At 39.1% G+C, this 17408-nt stretch overlaps 1 protein-coding gene across 12 annotated transcripts in view; it reads left to right on the top strand.

The window, feature by feature from the left end:
• Slc8a1 (solute carrier family 8 member A1) overlaps positions 1-17408 on the top strand; it is a 358556-nt gene that overhangs the window by 303755 nt on the left and 37393 nt on the right. For all 12 annotated transcript variants that reach the window (XM_074049568.1, XM_074049564.1, XM_074049563.1 and 9 more), the window contains 2 exons: positions 3400-3530; positions 7316-7415. In XM_074049568.1, coding sequence (XP_073905669.1) covers positions 3400-3530; positions 7316-7415 — 231 coding nt within the window. The remainder of the gene's footprint in view (positions 1-3399; positions 3531-7315; positions 7416-17408) is intronic.

The raw sequence follows: 17408 nt of genomic DNA, 5'->3' as shown, positions 1-17408 counted from the left end.
CAAGTATCAGAAACCTAAACCATAAATCCTAGTTTATTAGTATTATTATAGAGCAGTAGTAGGATTTATGTAGCTGTTATCTCTCAATTACATATAAATATAACTGTCTTTTAAATGTTCATAAGACTTAGTAAGTGAAAATAGCCTTTACACTTCCATGAGACTGTGCTTTTGCACTTGACTTCTTTGTATGCAATGCACCTCCTCATCCCCTCTCCTCCTAATCATCCTTACCCTCATCTTCACTTGGCATGTTTCAAGGCCAATTTCAAATACGTCCTCTTTCCAGAAGCTTTCTCTGACTCCCTTAGGCAAAACAAGTTGTTCCTCCTGTGGGAGGTCCCTCCCTCCTTACCACATTGTACTAGAAGTTGTTCACCTAAATGCCTCTGTTCCCACTAGACCACTACAACTGTGCTGACATTTTGAAGGAATGCAATGACACATGTTAAAAGAATAAATGATCCCTTTTTATGAATAGAACAAACAAGACTTTGCTAACAGTGAGTTGGAGAGTGACCTATTCCACATTCTATACCTTGTCATGAATCCTGGAGGATGGAAGGACAGTTCAGAGAGTAATGACACATACTGTTCTATCTCAGCAATTTTACATGCTAGGTATTTATATGGAAAGGAATTAAAATTAATTTTAAAAGTATACAAGACAATGTTCAGTACATATGATAAATATTAAGTAATGAATTTAAGATTATAATGTTAATGGCTAAATCCCTGGTTGTCAGTTGGGGAATATTTCATCAAAAAGAGAAGTTCTGAAATATAAGTAGGATTTAGTAGATGGAGATAGGAGAACTTTTCCAAGTAGATAAGTGAGTAGAAAGTGATAGAAACAAGGTGCCTTACTTTCATTACATTAGTATGAAATCTGTTAAGACACAATTTCCTAAATTTTTTGTCATTCTCATAACTCTTTGACAATTTTTGCTTTGGTTGTATATCCAACTCTATTATTTACTTAATGTAATTTTTAAAAATCCTCATGTTTTATTCACAGAATTTTTTACAAGAAAACTTTAAGTTATGAACATAAGAAAACCTGGTATTGTTTACCAGAAGTAGAAAGTAAGTTCATGAAATTTTACAGCAAAAGAAATGTTATTAAAATCTGGCTAGATGTTGTCAAATGCTCCATGTCTGATAACTATTTTCTCTGTCTTAAAATGGTAGAAGCTGTTAGGTAACTAGTACCTAGTTACAGACCTAACAGCATCAAACTATGTATTTGTTCTTGATTAGAAGGACTGAAGGTTTAAAAAAGAAAGTACCTTTTCACTCACTGGATGATCTTATTTTATATACTACTGTGTCCATTTATTTAATACCAAGACACAAATAAATTTCATTTTGTGAAGTGCTGCAGTAAACAATCTTACTACATCACCTTTCCCTCATAATTGCTCTGTTTTCTTACCTAAATTACCTTGAGTCCTACTAAAAGCAACTTGTCGTTTAAAAATAAATTACAGAAAAGGCCATAATAAATATTCTCCACTGATAGCTGTGCAATTCAAATAGATATCCAATGCTTTCTTCTTCTGAGAAAATATTTCTTACTCAACACAAGTCTTGAAGACATCCATGTTCAGCCAAAGTTTTGAACAAAGACACTAATAAAACCTACTGCTATGAAAACAACAAATAATATTATCTTGGATTCAAAGATCAGAAGCAGTGAGAATCAAGATTTGATAGATTTGAGCACTGAGAAATTGGACTTCACATATATCAGCCACCTCCCTGAAAAAACACGTATGATTTCACAAGGACAAATCTTGGAGACCCCAACCAGAACCCTTTGGCTTATACCTTTTCAATCCTATTATAAAAATTACTGTTGCTTTGACAGTTAAAAATTAATCTTCTTGCCCATCTTTTCTGCCTCTGCTAACACTCCACAACTCCTACCCAGTCTAAGATCACTTATTTTTAGTGTTCATCTAATTTCCTTTGTGTTATTACAGATTTCTGTGGATAGGAACATGAATGTTAAAATATTCTTTTAGGAAGACATTATTTGCTCCATTCTGCTTTTGGTTTCCATAAATTTTGACACTTGAAATACATACTTCTGTCAGTGACTCCAGTACATCTGTCCCCTACCCTCTCAGTTTGCAACTGGCCTAAGAAATATTCTCTGCCACAATTGCTACAGCAACAAATGGAACCACCACAGCAACATCCCTGAGCAGAGAGGTTGCTATGGGTATTCAGAGGGCAAGGGAGGTGTAGACCCCTGCAGAAGCTGATACCTAAATGCAAAAAGCAGGAAGTCTAGGCAAGAAGTCCCTCCCTTCTGGATGATGGTTTAGAAAACAGACTCCTCCTGTAGGTAATTTGTCTGGATGTCCTGAAGGGTTGAGGTCTTTCCATACCACCACCACTACCTCCCTGAACATGATGTTCATTCCACTTGACTTGGAGAAGAAATAATCCATCTCATCCCAGCCTTCTGGACCTGAAGGATAAGAATAATTGCAGGACAACTGTTTGTCCTCCACGTGTGCAAGGCTTTTCAGTCTGGGATTTATCCAAAAGACTTTCATGCAGAGAGAGTCAACTGTGTGTTTTCCCTCATTCATAGTTTTTTGGGTCGATTAACATTTTCTAAGCACCCACTAGCCTCTCCTGTGGTATAAGGTACATGGTGGTTCAGGAAATAATCATGCTCACATGGTGAGTGATTATTAACTCCCCCAAGACCTGCCCTCCCCCTCCCTGTTTACTTTAAGATTAACATGGTCAAGGTTTTCCTAACACATTTCAGTTTTGTACCAGAGAGGAAGTCCTGGAGTCCAGGCATCTCACAGAAATGTAGAATGGAAATTTTGCTGCTTAACTTATGACAGGGGCTCTTGGCAAGTGTGAGGCTAAAATCAGAATTTCCTTTCCATCCTCCCTTTGGCCCCAGGGCATTTTCTGTTGCCTCCAGAAAGTGGAGAGGAAAAGGCCAAACTCCCCCATCCATTGGGTTCAAGCTAGGACTTTGAGTTGTGTTTCCCTTTGGTCACATGATGAATGAATGTGCAGACAGCCAGCAACTCCAGCGTCACAGGGAACAGCTGGGTGATTCCCTCAACATAGACAATGTGCAGGCAGGGTCTTTCTCAGTGACAGGCCCCTATGCATTGCTTTTTCTCATCTGCACTTTCCATGAGATGAGACTGCAGGATATTATAATCACGTGCTGTCTCAGTAATGGGTTGTCCAGTCCGCCAAGCGTCTGTTCAGTTCTCCCCTCCAGCTTCACATTCTTACCCAAGGGACTTTAAGCAGGTTGCTAGGGCTTCCTTCCTCCTTGCTTTTCTCATAGAAAGATCGAGGGATTTCCAAATAAAAAGGAGCACGTTGTTCACTGTCTTGCCTTCCCTTTCCCAGAGGAATGTGATGACAAGCAGCCGCTGACCAGCAAAGAGGAAGAGGAGAGGCGCATTGCAGAACTGGGGCGTCCCATCCTGGGAGAGCATACCAAGCTGGAAGTGATCATTGAAGAGTCCTATGAATTCAAGGTATGCCACCATTGCTGCCTACCCAGGAGACCTGCTCAAGGTTGTTCACAGGGTTGCCCTGAGCTATAAGAGCTGTTTGGAGGCAGAAGGAGAAGTGATTTCAGATGCTGGCTCATTCATTGAGAGGTCTTCAAATCCAGTTGGGAATTATGGAGTTAGCAGGGAACCAAGGAGTCCTATAAACAGGCCAGGCTCGGTGAGTGACACCTATCACTTCACAGGGTTCCCCAAAGAGAAGACTTTGTCTGAGGGGAGAGCAGGGAGGGCACAAAGGTGGAGTCTTACAGATTGTTAGGTGTAGAATAAACCAAGATCTATTTGAAAAAGCTAATAAATCTGTCAGAAGCAAAGTATTTGCACTGCTATAAATTAGGAGGCTTTGTTTGGAAGGGGGATGGCTAACCTCTCTACAAAAGATCACATTGACAAGCTCATTTGTAGTTATCGTCTTCAGATCCGGGAACAGCCACCTTACTGAATGTATAGTGCCTACAACCATGGTTTCTAGTTGAGCTGATAAAATTGGATTTTTAGTTTTCTAAGTGCTGAAAATCACTCTTTTAAAAGTTAAATATGTACATTAGGTGGGGCTTAAGACTTTGAGGTGAAACTTCCTGTCAGTCCTAAACTCTCTGTACCCACCCCACCTCCCATGCTTCTCATCCACAGTCCTAACATCTGAGATCTTAAATGGAGCCACACTTCAGTTCTACAGTAGGATATAAGCAGGTGCACCTCTTCTCTTGATTTTTTAGAATTATAAACCCAGAGGAGAACATTATTTTCCCTAAGTATTTTTAAAAATCATACTCTTCCTGTTCAAAATCTCAAGATAGAGATTTCAAAATGGAGAATCAGGCCACTAATTTAGAAGCCTCAGTATTTTATCTGGATTTTTCAAAATAGTGCCCTCTTTTCCTATAGATGGTTTCATTAATTATTTTTTAAATTTAGTCCACAAATTGATGTGCCTAATAGGGGACAGGTAAGAAGTGTCTTTGCAATTAAAGTGGAATTCTAAAAAATAAGAATGCAATTAAACTGTCCCCTTCAGGCCACTGAGAATCCATTTGCTAACTCTTCCTTTCACTCATTCCCATAGAAAGGATGTACAGAGATAAAAACTCAACCAAGGTTTTCTAGAAAGACCCTGACCATTAAAACCCACTGTTGCAAGACCTTAAACCTGATGGTAATCCTAGAAGGACAGGAGTCTCAAACTGTCAGTTTCTGTGGACCAATCTGTTGATCTTTTGTCTTCCTCCCTGTGCTTTCTTTTCACCTGGAATCAAAGGGCCTAGTGCCACTTGCTGCAGCACAGTGGCATTTCTGGAGCAAGATTGACTACACCCCTCCCAAAGTTTTCATGTTTTCTCCTTTATGAGACAATCCCAACCTTTCCCTTCCATACACCCATGATAGGAAAAGCAATCATAATAATTCCTCTTAGAAAACATTGAGTTTGGTAAGTCTTCCACATAACAAAGTTTTCTTGATTCTGAAGCCTTCCTCTGGTCATCTCTCCAACATTCTAAGCATAGAGAAGTCTCCTGAGGCTATTTACAAAATTCCAGTAGTTCAAAGCTACTTATCTTCCTACCAAAGATTCTATAGACTATTTGCTCTCATCTCTGTCAAATTCATTAGCACAGTTACCATCAATACCTAAAGAGTACCTTGGGGACATGTTTCTGAAGTTCCCTCAAGTATCAACTTTAGCATTGTATTACTCATTTAAGAAATTTATTTTTATAGAACATAGCTAAATAATTTGTTCAAATCTAGCAACCCAAATCAGGATGGTACCTTCTGCTTTGCCCACTGAGTTCTTACTCGCTATGTTGAGACTGAGAGCATGACTTACTAACAACCATTGCTGAAGGAAAGGTTTTCACAATCTCTTGAAGGTCTCCTTCAGTGAAGAGGGAATCATTGGTATTTAGAAACCCTCCAGGTAAAAACAGAGAGCATTATTGAACTTCAGGTGTCAGAAGTTCAAATTCATCTTTATTCACTCCTGTTCTCCCATAGGTCAAGGAAGGTCAAGTATACAAATCAAGCCCAAGGAAGAATCTTGGTTAACATGAACTAAAGTTTAAAATCTGCCCTGGATTTTACACATATATAAAGGTTAAATTTATCTGAAAAATTTGTTCGGTAGCCATTAGTGAGGAAGTTCAACTCTTAGAGCAATGTTCCACTGCTCATCTCCCAGGTGATGGGATTGTCTGCCTTAGATTCAGCAGAGTGCCCATTTGGAGAGAGCTGCTCTGAATCCCCATTACATTTAGGAAAAATCAAGGTCATTTCTTGTTACATTCCACACAGCACTTTGAATTGGCATAAACCAAGATGCTTATTCAGTGTGCTTGATGAGATGTGGCTGAGTTGAGAGAGAAAAGACAGACGCTTGTCATGTGCTTGCTTCAAGTTACCATGCCCAAAGGCAGTGACTGCTACAGCTGTTATCAGGGGCACCAGCAGTTCTAGACACAAGGCTGGAAGCTGAAAGGTCACTGCCCTAAGGACATACAGTCCAGCCAAGAATACTGCTTCAAATACAGAGTGAGCCAGTTGGAGACAGCCCTTTCATGTTTATTATCTTCTCAATGTTTCAAGTCAGTTCCAATGTCTCTTCTTGAACTAACATGCTTGATATTATAAATTGGATTTGGCCTCTCCTATGAGTCCCTCAGATTGCATTTTCCTCAATCCTAGTTAGCTGATAATATGATCGCTCTCAAACCATAGCCAATTCAGTACACTGCATGAAACATGTACCTATCTTGACCTAAGACAAATAATACGTGTTTTCTGCCTCTTTGCAATTAGTGGAAATTCGAGGATGCTCTGACAGTAAGTGTGGATGTTTGGTAGACTAGTTGATGTGGTAGTTTCTCTGGGAAGAGCAGGCTCAGTGTCCTGGAAATGACCCTTTTCCCTGTAGTTGCCATGATTTGTGGTAGCGCTTTGATTGCATCTGCTTACTTAGCTTCCTTGTGACCGCTTGGCTGTTCCTGTTGTTACATTAACTGAATTTAGAAAGCTAGAGAGCACTAATTGTATAAAACTAAGTGTTTAGCAAGTTCTAAAGAAAAATAGGGATCATGCAACTCAGTGCTACTAAAGCAGGAAGATTGGTTACAAGGTTATTAGCAATGTGTTCTGACCCATAGGAATTGACGTTTGCTTGTCTTGTTTTGTCTTTCTTTGATTACAACAGGAGTAGGTTATGAGTAGAATTCTCAAATAACCATGAAGCTGACCAAACTAGTAGGCAAAGAAAAATCTATTTATTGATGGTCATGTAGCAAGCGACTTTGCATATCGCTGATAAACAAAAGAACAGAAATAAGTCTTTGGTTTTCAGAAACTGTTGCTTCCCAGTGTTCACACATATGTAATGTCAAGCAGGGCCCATATTAATTCAATTGCCACATACTACAGATAAAACCAGCAGAGAAGCAAGTTCACAAAGCATTCAAGGGGGAATGGATGGATCTTTGCAACAGCTGTGATTCTAAACACCGAGGCTATTCTTTATTGGCCATTAGTGACTGAAGGAGGCTTGTCTTTGCTGCAAAGAAGTTTCCATTCCAGAATGTTTCCAATTAAGGACCATGCTTATTTGCATAATCATAGCAGTGTTTGATGTCAAAACTGCTGCTCTAGCCTAACATCTGCTACCCTTTATATAACTGAAATTTCTAAGTCAACAAATCTTAGATTTCCCGAGCCCGTCACAAGCCCAGCAGTTATTATCTTATTCTTTTCTTCCTTTTTAGAGTACCGTGGACAAACTCATTAAGAAGACAAACCTGGCCCTTGTGGTGGGGACAAACAGCTGGCGAGAACAATTCATTGAAGCTATCACTGTCAGTGCTGGTGAGTGCCTTGTCTCAGCTAAGGTTCCCTACCTTGCTACTTGGTCTGTGGAAAAAGAACCAAAAGGGGTAAAAGTAAGAGCAATAAAAGTATTTGTTGCAGTGTATGCTCATTTTAGAGACTTAATTAGGCTATGTAGAAAAAGCAAATGTCTTCAAACATTCCATTCTTCTCCGTCTATACTGCATCATTCTTTCCGGAAATAGACAAGATAAATTTAAAGCCCTTTGTGTCTCTAATTCACTGATAGCCAATCATGCAGCTTTGACTGGAAAATTCCCTGAAAGTGGCCAAGTGAAGTTCAGAAAGAAAGGAAGAAAATCAAAGGAGGAAAAGAAGATATTAAGACACTTTTACCACTACCATCTGCATCATCTTACAGTCTCTTTAACAGCATTTAACAAATAAGCATTTGCACTGTCTCTGGAAGTGCAAATAGAAGCACATTCTGTTTCTTCCTGTATGAGTGAAGTGCAGAGTTTTATTTAGGAAAATTCTGCAAAAATGAAGTGTTTTTCAAACTCAAGGAGTCAGAGACAGGAGGAAATTACAGCCAGAAAGAATTGTCCCTTTCCTGAACTGTCAGACCTTGTCTACTCTGCTGTGTGGTTGTGTAAAGACAAAAGCAAATACCTCTCAAAGATTCATGAAAGCAGCACTAATATAAGCTGTTTTCTTCTTGATTTTCCATTCTTTTGTTCCATCTGCAGTGGTTCTTCCTCTTACAATCACCACAGTCTTATCTTCCACTGCTATAGCTTTCTAAATAGTGATTCCAAAGCAGTAAAGTATAGAAACAGCATCACTAGCAGTCAGGCCATGACTTCTAACACAACCCCCTCTTTCCAATTACCACAGAATAATTTGACAGATCTCTCAAGTGCTGTGGAAACAGAGGGTAGTAAAAAAGTTGTGTCCCAGCTTATTATTAGTGCTGTTTATAGTAATGCTGTGGTTTCTTGCATTTAAGTGGGGTTTATGAGCATTAAATGGTAGACTGGATAGAGTGGATTTGGAATTTACTCTTCAGCTCTAATACCTCTAATAGGAGAGGGAAAACTCCCTCTTTATAGCTTATGTTTCTCTATAAATCTAAGATTAGCTCTAAAGTGTGAACTGTCCTCCCAACACACAGAGAGAAGTAAATATGTAAAACTGCTAATGGTACCAATAGTAGGAAACATTAAAAATGAACAAATTGTTTTATGGGCTTTGACATATTGGAATTGAAACATTACAAACAATATAGTTTCACAGTAAAGCATCCTAACAGTTTCCAGGTTTTCTTTGGCTGCAGATACGTGAGCATTTGTATAATGGTCATGTGCTGGTCATCATTCATTCATTTTTCTATGTATCCACCATTGCTCTTACTGGAAACTGTCTTAGTCAGAGATATATTACTCCCTATATTACCCTACCTGAATGGAGCTTCCCTTCTAGTATAGGAGAAAGCAAATAGGACAAATAAGCTCAAATAAAGAATACATATGATGGTGAGTTTGTCATGGAGAGCAGTAAGGCTGGAGAGTGAGATATGAAATGTATAGGGCCTGCAGTTTTAGGTGATGGCTGAGATGAACCCATCAATAGACACTTCAAGGCCTAATTTGCTTTTCTAGCAGTGGAGTGGCTTGGGGTTTGTCTATGCACACATTTTTGTAGCTCTCTGGGACCATGACAAATACTTTATAACCAGCCTTTGGCAATGGAAGAGAGGAGTTTTAAACAGCAAGTGAGATTATGCTGCTGACATGGCCAAAGGCATGAAAACAGAACAGGTATGTACAGAGAAACAACTAAGCAGATGCCTAATGTGTTCTCCCTTGAAAAAGATGGATTTGGTGTACAAACACTTGCATGTATTGTGTTGAATTAAGTCCTCTCAAAAGCCCATGAGGCAGGTAGTGTGATTTTCTTTACTGCATGGTATCTGAGTCCCAGAGAAGCAGCCTGTCTTTGAAGGTAGCTTGAGCCCCAATCTGCTGAAAACAAGACCAATGTGTTATCTACTGTCCTAAAGAGACAGAAAATTTTCAAAGTGAGGGAGATCACTCCGTATTTCTGCCTGATGGACAGAGACTGGCCTTGTCACCTCTCCTAGTACCATAATATCATCATTCCATAATGAGTCTAACTCTTGCCCAAATCTTTTGAAGAACTGTTAATGCAAAACCTCTGAAGCATTATTTGTTTATATAGTACATACGTACAAATATATATACATATATAATATTTTATGCTTATAAATGAATGTTTAGAGACAGACATTCTACTTCAAAATTTGTAGTTTGCTAAGTAAATTAACCTTACAACTTTAAGACATAAAATATCAGAAAAATAAACACATAGCTTATGGCCACTAAATTATATTAAATTGCAAGGAAGGCAGTTTAAAAAGCTCAGTATTTGTTACTATGATTGAATTTAAGTGTCTAAAGAGTGTTAATATTCTTAGGTTGTTAAACAGACAATAAAATTTGTAAAGCAACATTTATTGAAGACAGACTTTCATTGGGTTTTAAGATTTCATGGCTAAATAGTTGAAAATTAGAAAGATTTGCCTTATTAAAAATATTAAATTGCCTCTGAAGGGCTCTACTGAGAGTTTTTTTTCCTAAGCAATTTTCTGTGCAAAATTGATTCCACAGATCTTTCTAAACAAAAGTAATGATTTTGTAAATAGGATTCTGCTCCCCTTTCTCACTAACTAGCTTCAAACTAGTTTTATTGCGGAAATATTGTCCAACAAGAAACCAAGTGACACTCAGAGAAATAGGAGAACTAGTACTTTATTTGATGCCCAATGTCCCAAATAAGCTCACACTCAAAATGCTGGGCCCCTAGCAGTGAAATTACAGGACTCTTGTAGGGCAGTTCTGGGAATCGGGTTAGAAAGTTCTGGTTGCTAATAGGTGGGCTCGCATTGGGGGTCAGGGATGGGGCTGTTAGGCAGGAGCAACGGGGGACCTGTGTCAGGAAGTCTGTTTACAGAAGGAGACAAAGAAAGGCAGGAATGGGCAGTTATCTCCACATGGGACCTTTTATCTTGGCCCTGGACCCATTTTATGGTTTAACTGGCAATTTCTCATGTCCTTATGACCTGCTTTAAGGTGATCTTCCTGTTCAGTTTCAACATAACCCCCTGGAAATTTCGTTTTCTGCTTTTCTTAACTTTCATAGCTCAGTACCTGGGCTTCCTGTGACTACAATGTTTCTGTGAACCAAGTTCTTATAGTTGAATATTTGACGAGTTAAAGAGCTTATGAGACTCAAGAGATTAGGAAGGGATTAAACAGTCATGTCCCAGTGATTCTCCTTCTGTTTGCTTCCTGGGTTGAATAGGCAAATCCTTGGTGGGCAACAGTTAAATGGCTGTCAGAAACACGCAAGGCAAGGCCAGTATCACCAGGTGCTTTTAGAATGTGTTAGCACATGCACGTCTTAATGAAGCTACCACTCACTGCCTCTCCAGTTTGAATTTTTCCCAATTCCTTCTTCTTCCTAGTATCTCCCCCAGAGCAGAACAGGTAGGTTGACCTTAAGAAATCACTTGCTAGCGTGTATACGAGGGGAAATGGGTGTCAGAGCAGAGGGCAGATATTAGCAGGATAAAGATAGTCAGGATGCCAATTCCACAGCCACCATATTTTGCTCTTTGTTTATAGCCTTGGGCAGAGGTGAGGTGAAGGAAAGAGTGTTTGCCAGGCTGGCTCTGGAGCCACATGGGGCTTGTGTCCCAGTCCTCCAAAACCTCTCTGGGGTACTCTGGGCACATTTTTTCACCTCAAATATCAGTTCCCCTTTATATAAGTGGAAATAAATAACTTTCCCTCATGGAGGTGCCATAATACTAACTAAGACAACGAGTGTTTTTACAGGCCATCCACACATTAAGATACCAAAACTGGTTTGAGAAAGAAATCATATATATTGAATAGTGTACAAAATATAGCGAAATTTGCATACATGCAATTAATTCAGCTTAATTACTGAAATAACTAACTGAATAAAAACACACTGGTTGACCTTTTTGTTTCCTGGTGAGTACTAGAGGGGCCATTTTATAGATAAGAATACAGAGATTCAGAAAAACACTGTAACTTGCTCAAGCAACACTGGTAAAGGACAGTGCTGGCGTTCAGGTCAGCCCAGGATTGTCCCCGAGGTGAAATGTACACTCACTTACTGTGGCTTGGGCCTAAATGCACACACACAAACATGTACACACAAATAACACAGACATGCATACATGTGTGCAAATATACATGAGTGCACAGAGGTCCATATACAAACACACAAACATATGCATGCACAGGCATATAAAGACGCAGATACACAAAACACATACACAGAGACATGCGTATGAACCTTAGGTGGCACATATTTGTATGAGTATTTGAGCTGCAGATTGAAACCTGAAGTATTTTTCTTTAATATTTGGTGTCTAGCTCATAGCTCCCTGGAGAGGATGCTAGTCAATTCCCTAAAGCACAAAGGGAAGTGTTTGTTTTCCTAGTTACATCCATGGGCTTCCACTGCCTGGTAATTTGTGACATTTTTTTAAAACACATTATCATTTCTTTTACTTGATAATTTTAACTACCCAAAAGTAAAGATTTTTGTGGAAATTCTTTTACTTTGGACACAAATCTTTTGTACCTAACGTAAGACCTATTAGCATTCATAATGAAAGAACACTCAAAAATGGCAAATAAATAAATTTAAAAGTCTACTTTCAGTTTTGGTTCTGCCTCTTGACATGACCTTGGCCAGGAAATTAATTTTTCTGAATTTTAGTTTCGTCATCATTGGCATGGTATTGTTGTAGAAGATAGCATCCAGTACTGGAACCTGGGGGCTCTTTTTGTGGCCTTTGTACTCCCCCAGTGTCCCTGACAGCATCGTGCTCCATGGCCCTCTGAGATGGGCAACGAAAAAGCATGCCCTACCCACCTACCTGGCTTGCCTAAATTAAATGTTCAGAGCAGTAATTGCACACTCTACTTCCATTATCCTAGAACAAAAGAGAAAGTGATGAGGATGCAAAAGTGCCTAATTTTCTTCCTCTTACATAATTGGAACTCAAAAATGGGGCTCAAAAATGCCAGTGGAAACTTCTACAGTGTGAGAGAAGGCTTTCAAATGAGGCTAGGCTGGTGCACGTATCTGCCCTGCCCACACTGACCACTCTTCACAGTGGATTGAAATGACCCACCTTCAGCTAAATGAACAAGTAAAAGATAGGTTCTCTGGAGCCAACTGAACCAACACGGAACCTGGCTCCATTTGGGGATGTGACTTCTATCAGTCCTTCACTCAGGCATGCTTGGTAGATTAACACATGTTCTCAGTTAAAGTGGACGATTTAGTTTCAAAAACTGCCAACTCAATAGTACCCCTGGACAGTAGATCACTGAAATAATTGTCATTCTGAAGACTGATTCACCCCCAAAAGTCCTAAAAAATAAAAATTGTGCCTCAAATGAGTTTTGAGGGATTGTCATGCAGTCTGATTTTTCCAGCATAACCTTTGTAACTGAGTAACATCACTGTGAGGGAATTCTCATTACTTAGTGTATTGACACTGGAACACCTGAACAATCCCAACTATGTAGTTAAAAACAGTTCTGGCCAATCAGGTTTAATATGACTTCAGTGTGACTATAAAACATCCAGAAAAGCTGGGAGTATATTAGGGATTAGAAATTATCATTTTGCCCAGCTTCTTGTATACTTGTAGAGATTCTTAATTATCCTTTGTCTGAAATCGTAAACTGACGGAGTTTCATGAAAAAGGATGCTGGTTTCATAAGAAAATAGGAGGTAAACTATCTTTAAGAAAGTCTGTCAAAGATCTATATGAAATTGTGGCTCACTTTGCTTAAACAATATTACCACTTAATGGCTGTCTACTGTAAGGCCAATGCTTTGCATTGCTTCTGTTCTTCACAGATGTACTTTGAGGTTTACAGCTGAGAATCCAGAAGCTGAGTGTCATGTAACTTGTTGAGGGTCACACAACTAACAAAAAGCAGCTGGAATATGAAACCTCATCTTTGTGAATCCATGCCAGTAAACTTTCAGCTTAATCTTGAGTGTCTTTCCTACGACTTTAGTTCAGGTCTTCAGTGGTTAAATTTAAGATGAATTAATGCAAAACAAAAGAGATATAGTAATGAATCTTTTAGTCTCAAATACACATAGGGAAGTTAAGGGTTTGGAAATGTGTGTGTAAGCCTAGGACAAAGGCTCAGAAAGATCAAAAAATCAGTCCATGCTTGAACATAGACAGACAGTCACTGAATTTCCTATGCAGCCCATGTTTAATTCCATCCTGAAGAACCCAGATGTACCTCCAAAGGATTTTTGTGATTTTTGTAATCTTACTAATATCTAATACGAGTGCCCAGTCATATCTCTTAGTTCTTGGGTTTTCCCTGTGATATAATTAGTTTTCTAGGTAGATCTTTTCATGCTTAGAGTCATTGGCATGCTTGAATAGTCATAAAGGATGAATAGCAATTATTTGATAGTCTAACAAGAAATATGAACAATACTGTTGGCATCCAATTTAGCTCTCGTTCCTTATTCCAAATTACAGCTAAGATGTTCGCATTCTTTGGGATAGAGAATACATATAAATCATTTAATTTTTAAAAATTACATATTGGAATCTGTGGCTTCTTTGAGAACTTGAGTTCAAATGGACAAAAAGCCACCAACTAATTGTAGGTCTCCGGCTAAGTCTAACTTTACCTGTAAATTGAAAGGACTGGAAAAGATGACTTTTCTTTGGAAGGAAGAACATGGAAACATTAAAGGGTCCCCTAAAGAACCCTTTATTTTCAGCAATAAAATGACAACTTTCATGATTGTGCTGTTTGAAATTTCAGGTTTCAACTTTTAAGATGAAATATCTGCTTTGGAGTACATGTTTGTTAGATAAATTGGGCAATTATACCACTTGACAAAAGCTCATTAAAGACATCAGATGTGCCTGTTTTCACTATTCCATACTGCTGCAACTGATATAGGTCGAAGTCCATATAAATACATATATACACACAAACACATATTCCATGTTTCAAAAACATTTTATACTATGTAGCCCTATTTCCAGGCACTCCATATACATATGACAGGTAGAGATGCATATACATGTATTTGTAAATAAAATATTCATTTGTGTGTGTACAAAGTGAATATACAAATTCACATTTTTTTGTCAGTGTTCTTGGTGGAATTTTATTGTCATTTAGCTGACAATTATGATCCTAACTGAGAAAGAGGAAAAGCAGAGGGCATGAGTGAAGAAAAGGAGGAGAGTAAGTTCCAGAGAGAAAATTATTTATGGAAGATATTCTAGAGCAAGACTAGCAGGTTGGCAGAACAAATCTAGGTATCTATCAATTTAAAAATGTCAGTGGCAGCACAGGATAATATGTTGAACCAGGTAGCTTCACCTCCCCATTTCAGAACAAAGCAGCCCAGCTACACAGAGGTGGGAGTAGAAGAGCGTGGGAGGAAAAGCAATTATTTTCTGGCCCCTGGATATGTTTTAGCTGATTTTTCCCAAAAGAACATTGGCTTGTTGGGCTGTTTTTCTCTTAAATTGCTTATTACAAAAATCTTGAGGAAAACACTGTATTGAGGGGCTCCTGAATGATTCAGCGCTCTTATTTGTAAGTCTGAAGTCAAGTCTCTAAGGCGGCTTTTGTCTAGAGAGACAGCAGCACAGCTTTGCAAACAATGCTCCATCGCTGGATCCAGGAGCTCTTTTGTTGGCATGGCTGCTGCGATATGAATACAGCTCCAGTTGTAGCTTACCAATCGATGCTGGAGACATGGGGGGACTTTTCATCCCCAGGCAAGAGCCTTTGTGAGCTGTTTACAGTGGGGGGGAAACATTTCAGCATAATCCAAAGAAGTAGAAAGAGGAATCAGCATAGCCACCCCCCACCACTTACACACAGTCACACCATAGGCAGAGAGGAGCCACATAAAACTAACTTGCAACACTAATTCTTGCTGTTTACAGCCTGCTGTCTTGATAAAGACCTTGTCATCCCAACTCCTGCAATGAAAAGCCATCTGCCTGAGCAACACTGACACATACTTCCCCACCTTGCCTTTATCTGGTCATTTCTGTGTCATATGTCTTTATAGAGCATCTTAGATCAGAATCCTGACACAGAGCTATAAAGAAGCTTATTGATCTGCTTTCTCAATATCCCCCTCTTTTTTTTTTTTTTTTTAATAAATAAGAGCCTGAAACTAGAAATGAAAGAGTCTCCACAGAGCCTGCTTTAGAAATTAAGGCTCTTGCTGCAGCATACAGCAGAGCTTCCATTTTTTTCTTTGTGGAAGTGGTGCCCTGGCCATCAGCTGTTGTGTGTCTGCACCCTGATTTTACCTAATGACCTGTGGTCTTCCTGGTGATGTTGTAACAGGATTAGCAAGGAATGAGAGAAAGGCCTGCTGTTAATGAAAAGTTGTCTTGTGTTCACAAAGCCTCACAGTGGCCCTGTGCATCAGGCATCCATGAATTCATTTATGAGATAAGGGAACAGAAGTTTGAATTCACACCCTGACTCAGGGGCCCTGATTCCAAGGTCTGTCCTTTTTCTGTCTTTCCCCTATTATGCATTCCAGAGTCCAACACCTAGAAGCCACAGGGCTGTCTGTTCACATTCTGTGCTCAGCTGTTTCCTCTGCATGGAGAGCTTTCCCTTCATGTCTGGCTGTTCCTCCTTACTGAGGACAGCAGCTCACAGCTCACCTCCTCAGGTGGGTTTCTCAACCACCTAGTTACTTCATTAGATGACTTAACTTCATTGTCTTCATTTTAATATTTGAGCTTAGCATATTTGTTCATTTGTTTTTCTTAATTACTATTTCTCCTCATCAGAACAGACATTCCACGAGATCTTAGATTCATGTATTTTTCTACATTTCCATTGCCTAGATCTGTACCCAACACATAAATTAATAATAAGTAGTTACTGAAGAAATGAATGTTACTAATAAAGTCACTTTTTGGACCACTCCATTCCTTTGATGATTTACTAGAGATCAAGGTTGTAGATTCAACCTGGGTTTGTCGTACAAAACAATGACCTGAAATTTTTTTAATACTACACACCTATAAACTTAGTAGAAATTGTACCATCCCTTACCAAATAAGGAAAACAGACCACAGACTTACTGAGGAACAGAGATATTTTTCAGATGGCTTATAGTGAAGAAAAATATTGCAACACCCGATGTGATGCAGGATTATTAGTTATAGAAGACTAAAAAGCCACAACAGACAGACAACATTATCAATACCAACCTTAGTCAACTTGCCCTCTAAAGTAAGTGTTCATGAGTGGTAGGGAGGGAAGAGACTATGTCTGAATTCTACTAATGCCCCTTCCCCTACCCAAACTCTTTACTATATATAAACATATAACTTCTCTTAAAAATTTCATTTATCTTCTCAATCAGACAAAAAAAAGTTACTTGTGCCTATGCCCATTGTCCACAAGGAGAGAGAGCTACACAAACTGAGTCACAAAGAAAATCTGTGAGGTGCCCAAGAGCTGGTAAACCACCAGAGGCTCCTGGTTGTCATTGGAGGGTCTGATTTTACTGAGATCTCATTGAAAATCTTAACAAAGAAAAGGAAGTAGGAACAAGCTGATGAAGAGTGGCCTGAACCACACAACCACTTTGTATCATGCAAACCAAGGCCATGATTAGAATCTTAGACACACAACTTGTTGTGTGTCACTTTGTCAGCAAATCAACTCACAGAACATCTGGGTACAAAGGCTCATGACTATAGTCCCAGCTATTCTAGCTGCTCAGGAGGTAGAGATTCAGAGGTCAAGGTTCCCAACCAGCCTGGAGAAAAAGTTCACAAGACCTCATCTCAAACTATAAAAGTCAGGCATTGTTGCTCATGCCTGTCATCTCAGCTATGTGGTAAGCATCAATAGGGGATCA

This window comes from Castor canadensis, chromosome 12 (assembly GCF_047511655.1).
Source record: "Castor canadensis chromosome 12, mCasCan1.hap1v2, whole genome shotgun sequence".
NCBI lineage: Eukaryota > Metazoa > Chordata > Mammalia > Rodentia > Castoridae > Castor > Castor canadensis.
The sequence above is the reverse complement of the archived record's forward strand: the minus strand, read 5'-3'. Positions and strand labels throughout refer to the sequence as shown.